Raw genomic sequence first — 10,000 nt, 5'->3', positions numbered from 1 at the left:
ACTTGGACATTGGTCAAATGCATTACATTAAATTAAAATTGTATATTTTTAGGCATGGCTGTAAACTGAGTGCATTCAATTTCCTCTCCAGTCCATGAATAACTTGCGTGTCAAAGACGCTATACATACATTGCTTATGCAGTCATTTAGTGTAGATCACAAAAAGTGTTGGTGCAAGAACAGTTCATTGGGGTGCTCTTAGTGTTGGTGATCAGAGTAACGGTTTCAATTTTGTTGTTTTCATCATCCAATAGGGAGACACATTGTGGTCGATCTGTCAGGAATTTTGATATCCAGAGGGCAATCGAAGGAATCACCTCTATGGGCAGTAGTTTAGGAATTAATAGGTGAGGCTGGATGGTTTTGAAAGCATTCGATAAACTACAAATGGGGTTCTGACATACCCCTTTTGGCGTGCTAAATATTTGCAAATTTTATGAGAAAACAGTAATATTGTGTCGCCCATCCCACCCCTTGCTTTGCAAGCAAACTGGTTTTTATCTAGATGTTATGTACATTGTAAAAATATTTGCTGGATAATTCTTTCTATACATTTCATCGGGATGGGTGTCAGCGCAAAGGGACAAAAATAATTTATTTCTTTGTTTTTTTTAATGTTTTGGGCTTGGAATATGCCCGTTTGTGTGATTAAAAAGTTTTTCAAAGTTTCAAAGTTTATTCAATCTTAGGCTTTTGCCAATAAATCAACAATTTGATGACAACATACATGGAAGTGGAAAAAAAAATTAAATTTTAAAAAATGTGAGTGAAAGTATAGGAAAGTTTATTTGCACATGATTTCAATAAATTTGATAAAATTTGATCAGGTCCGTTTGTTTTACCGCTTTAACACATTTTTGAACAATTTAATGAGTAATGTCCCTTTGTTTCTCAGTTTCGTGATGTTTGAGTTTCTTAAGTTAGATTGAAATCCTCGTAGCTATGCGAAATGGTATTTATCGAATCGAGTATAGAAGTTGGGATTATCAGCATATTCTTTTTCAGTACACTTTCCTGACTTTAATTTTGATTTTGTTTTACTGTTCATTCCTGTGACTATTTTGATATTGTTCCACACACTTTTCATGTCATTACATTCCGGTTTTCTGTCAATGTTTTCTTTGTATATTTGTTTCCTTTCTCGGATGGCTTTGTTTAATTTTCCTTGAACTTTTTTTCCTTTCCTCTTGGTCACCAATCTTGAGTTCATATTTCTTCTCATTTAACAACTCTTTTAACTCTCCTTGTCACGCTAGGTTTGTTATTTCCGAATGATGCTATTGTTTTCCTTTTCACAATGATTTGTTCACAAAAGCTTATGTTCAAGAACAGTTCATTGGGGTGCTCTAGTGTTGGTGATCAGAGTAGAGACTTGAGCTTTGTTGTTTTCATCATCCGTGAGGGAGACAAATTGTGGTCGATCTGTCAGAAATTGTTATATCCAGAGTGCAATCGAAGGACAGTTATGACATCGCAAAGTTCATCGAGGTCATTTGCTGATTAAAAAGAAACAAAAAACAAAACAAAACAAAACAAAATTCGAATTAACGAGTAGATATTTGACCCAAAAACATGGAATTTGTGACACATCTTCACACGTGCTCGGACAAACATAGTTGGTTGTTTATAAACAATAACGTGAATGATATCGACCATTTTCTAATCATTGTTACTGTTTCTATGCCGCCAAATGGTTGACTAGTTATCACACGATATTCTTGATCATATTATAAATGTTTAATTTTACACTTGATTTTCTGTGTTTCTTTTATTGGTCAAGCGATAGAACAGTGAGTATTTTAATTAGACACCCGCCATCGATAGTTAAACCTGTGCAGTTCGCAGTGGAGTCGGACCATGTTGGTCAGGTGGAATAAGACGACACTGATCAAAAAAACTTAAATCCCTATGGCGGCTATGTGGTCTTGTGGCATGACACTCGCTTTCAGATCGGAAGGTCCTGGGTTCGAGCCTCGCTCGGCGCATAGTTGAGTCCTTGGAAAAGGCTCTTTACTCACATTCTCTCACCGTACTCAGGTGTAAAAATGAATAACTGGCCGTTGACAGCGTTGTCTCTGTCAGAAAAAATTGTAATATCGCCTAACAGGCGTATGTCCCGTCTTACATGTTGCGTGTTGCTGTTAGCCAGGGACCCTTGTAAAGCGCTTTGAGCACGTTTATTGGACATTGCGCTCTATAAAAGCTCAATTTAATTCATGGCAAATATAATACGGTAGGTAATTCAGAGTTTTGTGTGCTGGCTTTGTTTGTGACAATGACATTGTCCAATAGCCCCACCTTTCAATAGGCTTCAACACTCATGACGTATCTCCCTCGTAATGACTCTTGGTAACTTAGTAACTGGCTTCAAATTATCGGAACAATGGCGGACGCCCTTATGAAATTTTTCTCCGACGAGCATAAAAGTGTAACCAGAGGAGAAAAACATTATAAATATGATCTTGTTTTGACTTTTATACATTCTGATCACATGACATATGAAAAGTTCTAGCCAGCATGAAAAATAATAAGTACCGATTTTCTTTGTTTAGAGCCACGCTGCTCGCCGTTGCTGGGCGACGTGACATCAGACTATTGAATCCAATTAAATAAACACGCACATACACAAGCACACACACACACACACACACACACACACACACACAACTACCACAAATTGATTTGATTTGTTGATATGGTCTGGGTCATTTCTTATTATTAGGGTAAAGTTATCGACAGCTGTCAGGAATGTTACTGTGTAGCCACGTCTCTGTAACATATTGCTGCCGACTTTCTGAATTCACACACAAATCATTTTAGTCGCGACTTGTAATTCTTCTATTTTGTTGTTTATAGGTCTCGCATTGACACTCACTATCACAGGCAGCACAGGATTAAATCTATTTTTATATTGAGCTTTTATATAGCGCTATATCCACTAAACGTGCTCAAAGCGCTTTACGAGGGGTCCCTGGCCCACAGCATCATTCAACATTTAGGACGGGACATGAGGCATGTTAGGCTATATTACAATTTTTTTTCGGACAGAGACAACGCTGTTAACGGCCAGGTATTCGTTTTACACCCGTGTACCTTGAGAGAATGTGAGTAAAGAGCCATCTCCAAGAACCCAACCACAGACTACTAGGAGGGTCCTGTGTTATCTATGGACCCAACCATGTGCTGAGTGAGGCGCAAACCCAGGAAATTCCAATCCGAAAGCGAGTGACATACCACTAGACCACATAGCCGCACTTTGTTTTCTTTTCATGCGGGCTTTAACGCCCGATTTCCTTCTTCTTTATTCTTAAAGAAAAACAATACTGCTACATATTTGTTTTCATGATGTCACTTGTACTTGATCATAACGTTATAAATTGAAATTATCACAGGATATTTTAGATGTTATTAAATATTTTTCAATAAAATTATACAAATTTATCGTCCAATATATCATAGAGTGCCTACTATTCTACTATATCAAAAATATACACGAAATATATCACAGTAATAAAAATACACACACGTGTCCGCCGCATGAACAGCGATGTTAGTAGTAGTAGAGGTAGTAGTAGTAGTAGTAGTAGTAGTAGTAGTAGTAGTAGTAGTAGTAGTAGTAGTAGAGGTAGTAGTAGTAGTAGTAGTAGAAGTAGTAGTAGTAGTAGTAGTAGTAGTAGTAGTAGTAGTAGTAGTAGTATATAGTAGTAGTAGTAGTAGTAGTAGTAGTAGTAGTAGTAGTAGTAGTAGTAGTTGTAGTAGTAGTAGTAGTAGTAGTAGTAGTAGTAGTAGTAGTAGTAGTAGTAGAATTAGTAGTAGTATGTAGTAGTAGTAGTAGTAGTAGTAGTAGTAGTAGTAGTAGTAGTAGTAGTATTACTAATAGTAGTAGTAGTAGTAGTAGTAGTAGTAGTAGTAGTAGTAGTAGTAGAAGAAGAAGTAGTAGTAATAGTAATAGTTGTTGTTATTGTAGTAGTAGTAGAAGTAGTAGTAATAGTAGTTATAGGAGTAGTAGTAGTAGTAGTAGTAGTAGTAGTAGTAGTAGTAGTAGTAGTAGTATTAGTAGTAGTAGTAGTAGTAGTAGTAGTTTTAGTAGCAGTACTACCATTACTACTACTACTACTACTGCTACTACTACTACTACTACTACTACTACTACTACTACTACTACTACTACTACTACTACTACTATACTACTACTACTACTACTACTACTACTACTTCTACTATCATTATTATTATTATTATCATTATTATTATTGATGTTGATGCTAATTGTATTTCTTACTTATAAAGACACATAAACTAAAACATTATTGGTAGCATAACCAAAAAAATAATAATTAAGATTTCCATTTACCAAAAATACATAGATACCGAAATATAAATACTAATGTGAGGTGTTGAAGAAGTAGTTGATCCCTCAAAAAACTAACTGTCATGAGAGTCTGAAGTAATTCTTTGTTTCAAATGCACCACTAAATTATTTCTATTTCGATTCCATCATCATTATATAACGTGCTTAATCTAGTTGCCTTTTAAACCACTTATTCGTAGATGCCGTAATCTGGAAATACGCCTATTTAAAAATTTGCACAGAACACTCGTCCTTCAAATATCGAACGATTTAAATAATTCTCATCTTGTCAAAAAATCTCAAACTTAGGACTTCACAAGTTCCTAGGTTTGAGAGTTTTGCTAAGATGAAGGTCATTTGAATCGATTGAAATTTGAAGGACAAGTTTTCTGGTTAAAAATTTAAATACGAGTCTTTCTAGAGTACGGTAACTGTCTGATTAAAATTGTTGCATCATTAAATAATTGAGTTTTCTTATTGTATGATCTCTACAGCTATACTGCCAGATTTTGTGTGTTCTGCAATTAACGAGACTGAAGTCTTCGAGAAACTACACAAAACCGACAACAATACATTCCCATTATCTGTCTCGTACAATGACAGTTGTAAAATCCAAATCCTGAGGAACAAATCGGGAACGTGGGAGAAGTACAAGACAATTCACTGTATAAACGGATATGATTATGTTGGTGGCAATGATGTGTCTTTTGTCACAGAATGGGATTTAGTTTGTGACCAAGAGGGCATACCCGAATTGGCTCAAACTGTTATCGCTCTCGGTGGATTTGTAGGATCGATCTTTTTTAATGTTCTAGCCGATGAGTATGGACGATGGAAAACTATCGTGTCTTCTACTATCCTCACAACTGCCGCAGAAATAGCTACAGCTTTTGCTCCAGAGATCTATTCTTTTTTGACACTTCGTTTCTTTGCTGGACTATTTGGTTCTGGCATGTACATATCGTGCTACGTCATGATAATTGAAATGATCACATCAAAATATCGCGTAATGATGTCCATGGTAGGTTCCGCTTTGTGGAGCCTAGGCGTTGTGATGCTCAGCGGTATGGCGTACGCTTTCCGAAACTATAGCTGGAGAGAATTGCAACTGTACACAGGAATAATATGTTCGTTGCCTTTATTTTTTATGTATTTCATCAACGAATCTGCTTCCTGGTTGTATAGTGTGGGCGATAAACCCCGCGTTGAGAAAATAATAGAAAAAAGCTTGTAAAACTAATGGTGTGAACTACAACTTGGTTAAGGAAGTTGTTGACGAGTGTTTTTCAAGATGTTCAAGTACAACATGATGTCGTTGAAAACATTGACACAAAAGGTGAAAGCAACAATTCTTTAGGCCTTTTGAAATCTAAAAAGTACTTGATTATTATTGGAATTGCATGGTTTTCGTTTTTTACTAATGAGGCGGCATACAGTGGCTTCTATCTCACAGCCTCGACATTGGTCGGAAATTTCTATCTCAACATAGCAGTTCTTGCATTGGTTGGTGTGCCTGGCGCTTTTATTAACTGGGTTTCACTCAAATTTAAAGGCAGGCGTTTCATGACCATTGCTTTTATTGCTATGACAATAATATGTCTCCTCATTTCTACGTTCATACTGGACGCCAATATCGATATGGAAACTGCGAATAAGGTTTCATTGAGCTTTTTCATTTTGGGCAAGTTTGCTATTTCGTCTTGTTACAATACATTGTTTTTGTACATCCCTGAAATCTTTCCAACATGTGTCAGAACGACTGGCTTTGGTATATCCTCCACGGGAGCGACAGTGGGAGCATGTGTTGCTCCTTATCTCCTTCCCTTTAAACAAATCGTATCATGGGGTCCAGGGACGTTCCTGGCTGCTTGCTGCTGTCTCACAGTACTTCTGCTTTTAAAACTACCAGAGACGAAAGGAAAACAACTTGTAAGTGCATTGAATTATAGTTTCATTACAGAGTCCGACAACAGTAACGACGATGAGGACAGTATTGATCGCTTACCCAGGGGGAAGAGAGAGCGAGAGCATACCCATCTGTAAACAGTCTCTCAAAGCATGGCATTAATTTGAAGAATTTGATCTGTATCCTAATTGATCTATTATAAATTTCATTATTATTATTATTATTATTATTATTATTATTATTATTACTATTATTATTATTATTATTATTATTATTATTATTATTATTATTATTATTATTATTATTATTATTATTATTATTATTATTATTATTATTATTATTATTATTATTATTATTATTATCTTTTAAATATACACACACAAGTCAGAGGTATAGCTTTTCTCAATTTATCAAATTAATATAAAAGTGTTTCTATTGGTTCTTGATTGTATATTTTACACTTTTGTGCATTTACACACACACACACACACACCCACCCATATATATATATATATATATATATATATATATATATATATATATATATATATATACTAGTAAAAAGCCCGCAATTTCGCGGGGAAAGAACTATTTTCATTCAATAATGCCTGAATTATTTTCTTGATTAGCTTGATTACGATTAGATGCATATTTTCATCGATGTGCTTGTCGTCGCTGCTATGTCATGCTTTATTCGGCACGATTTTAGTTTATCAGTCAGTAGATATCAATATCAATAAGTCGCAAGTCTTTACCGCGCTTTATTTGGGAGTGCTTTGCACTACCTTGAATACTTCACAAATTAAAATGGTGGCCAAGAATTTAAAAAAAATGCAAGGTTTGTTCTAGAGTTTTTAAAATGCTTATATATGATGACAAATTGAATAAATAAACGCCTGACAAAAGATCAACGGTAAAAATACAGTTCCTAACAACAGCCCCTCCCCTCCACATTCCCCGATCAGGAATTTCTGTACTTGATGGACACCCCCCCCCCCTTTTTTTTCCCCCCATGCAACCACATTCCAACACCGGTGTTACATATTATTAATCTAACAAAAGCACCCTGGCAACTCTTTGGCTTATGCTTATCACAATATATCCATAGATTGGGGCAACTCGATGTAACTTACCTACGGTAATCGAAGTAACCGCTTTGATTGGCACGCAATTGAGTCCATGGTAAATGCTCTTTACCATCCTTCTCTCACACCGTACTTAGTCGTAAAGCGCTTTGTGCATGTTTTTAAAAGATATTGCGCTTTATAAAAGCTCAGATTTTTAAAAAGCACGTTTCAAAATGGAAATGACCTCGATAACACCTTATATACATTCACCAATCAAAAGCGACCTGAAATCGCTTATGCCTCAAGCATTCAACGACGCAGATAGCATTGAATTGGTAACTAAATTAAGTGAGAGAGTACTAGGATTATTATCTATTTTGAAAAAAAAAACATTAAATATGATAATAACAATAAATACATGCTTTTATTATATATCTAGCATATTCATTTAATTCCCTTATTAACTTCATTTAAAATGTAACGTATATTTTTCCTGTTTCTGCAAGTTTCATTATTTTTTAATTTCTCATTTTCATGATATAAAATATTTCAACCTTTCGTATTTGCGTTGTTCTCTCTATCTTCCCCTCTCTCTCTCTCTCTCTCTCTCTCTCTCTCTCTCTCTCTCTATCTCTCTCTCTCTCCCTCTCTCTCTCTCCTTTCTTTGTTTCCTATTTCAACTGGAGGACAGCCGCTCTAAATTTGTCAGTAACATTATCAAAATATGCTAAAATTCAGATAAATGGGTCGTTTATCTATAAGCTTTCGTAATGAATCATTTTCAATACACAAACTTTTCATCTGATTCTAGCCGACGATTTGCAGGCCTTATTACCCAAATCGCTATGGGCTCAGTATTGTAACGATAATACTCTCAAATAAAAAAGGCAAGATACTTTATATCATAACAACATTCAATCACGCCCATAATTGTGCATTCGGTTATCAGAACTGATAATATGTGCACGCAGGGTCTAGCCAATAGTCTATTGCAGAAACATCTCCAGCAGAATTCACATAACAAGTAACCATTCACTGTCAACTGGACAGAGGGGGTCAGAAAGAAATCATTGACTTCACCTGTGACCAGTCGCCTCAGTTTGGTTTAATGTCTGGTTTAACCAGATTCCAAAGATTTGATTTTAACCAGATAATTGCCGTACTAAGGAAAAACTTCGAGAAAACCCAGGTTTGAGAGTTCTTGCCAAAATGAGGGTCATTTTAATAGATCGATGTTTAAAAGACGTTTTTTTTTTGGCCAAACGTTTAAATATGTGTCTTAACAGAGTACGGCAGTTAACGGGTTAAATAAAAACGGTTCGATTAAAAAAAAACTGAAGCTTCTTCAGCTTGAGAACGGCAATATTTCTTATCAATGTAGCATTTGAATCGAAATATAATTTCATTATTTTGACTTTAAAGTTACTTTTTTCACACCGACACTATACCAAATAGAGACGATTTGCTACATAAGGATACAATGATAATGACTTTAAAAAAAAAAGAAAAACAACTTGAGTTTTTATATAGCTTTTATATATCTACTAAATGTGCTTAAGGCGATTTACAAGGGCCCATAGCTAACAGCAACACTTAACATGTAGAAAGAGACACGGCGCATGTTATAGGCGATATTACATTTTTTTCCGACAGGTACAACACTGTTAACGACCATGTACTCATTTTACACATGAGTTCGGTGAGAGAATGTGAGTAAAGAGTCTTTTCCAAGGACTCATCTATGCGCGGAGCGAGGCTTGAACCCAGGACCTTCCGATCCGAAAACGAGTGGCATATCACAAGACCACATAGCCACACTTTACCAAAACCAAGAGACGAGATTTGCTAGGGCAAATTCTTCTCATGCGAAAATGTTGTCGGTCAAGGCTTTAAAAAGTTGATCAGATCCATACTGCCCATTTAGCCATATCATCTTAACCTAGTTTTTATAGAAAAGCAAAAAGCAGTTAATAACCAATGTTTACTGATACTCTCATTATTTACTTACATACTGCCTGTTCCGCTCATTTTCCCCTCCATGGTTCTACTCCAAGTTGCCCGGGGCCTTCCTCTTCTTCTCTTTCAATCTGGACGTAATTAATTGCAAAGCAAGCCATGAGATTGTTAAGTAAGCAATTGAACGGAATACGTAAATCGAGAAATAAGAGGGAGCACGTCTGCCGTGCTCTGAAAATAAACAACAGGTTTGTAAAATTTTTACCAGAAAACTCGTCCTTCAAATATCAATTGATTAAAACGATCCTCGTCTTTTCAAAAACTCCCTAATCTCGGACTTCAAGGAAATGCAAAATCGAAGTGTCAGATCTGTCTAGGAAATGAAGAAGAATTGTCTATGCCATCATGCTCTACAATGACGGACGAACAATTAGGCAAGTAAGTTATTCCAACAAATCGGAATTAAACCCAGCATCCCTTAGGAAAATATGAAAACAGGTCTGAAATTATTGAAATTTGAACGTTAGTTTGCCAATTGATTCTACAGTCTCCCCAGCGTTTCTCTCGGCCGGCTAAAGAGGTGGACCAAAAAGACGGCCACTCATAAAAGCAAAGAGCTCATTTTATTCCAGCTTAGTGTGCGCCAGATTATTTCCACTGTGATATTTGAGACGTGCCTTTTATAAAAAACCCATACAAAATTGAAGGAGGGTCTTCTAA

General features: G+C 35.9%; 1 protein-coding gene across 1 annotated transcript in view; it reads left to right on the top strand.

Moving 5' to 3' along the window:
- The window catches only part of LOC144968128 (organic cation transporter protein-like), a 7,545-nt gene extending 947 nt beyond the window's left edge, over positions 1-6,598 (top strand). The window contains exons 2-3 of the mRNA XM_078909956.1: positions 4,846-5,581; positions 5,617-6,598. Of these exons, the coding sequence (XP_078766082.1) occupies positions 4,846-5,581; positions 5,617-6,394 (1,514 nt within the window). The 3' untranslated portion in view covers positions 6,395-6,598. The remainder of the gene's footprint in view (positions 1-4,845; positions 5,582-5,616) is intronic.
- The last annotated feature ends 3,402 nt before the right edge of the window (positions 6,599-10,000 follow it).

This window comes from Berghia stephanieae, chromosome 1 (assembly GCF_034508935.2).
Source record: "Berghia stephanieae isolate SIO BIC M18660-M18661 chromosome 1, UCSD_Bste_1.3, whole genome shotgun sequence".
In the NCBI taxonomy this organism is placed as follows: Eukaryota; Metazoa; Mollusca; class Gastropoda; order Nudibranchia; family Aeolidiidae; genus Berghia; species Berghia stephanieae.
The sequence above is the reverse complement of the archived record's forward strand: the minus strand, read 5'-3'. Positions and strand labels throughout refer to the sequence as shown.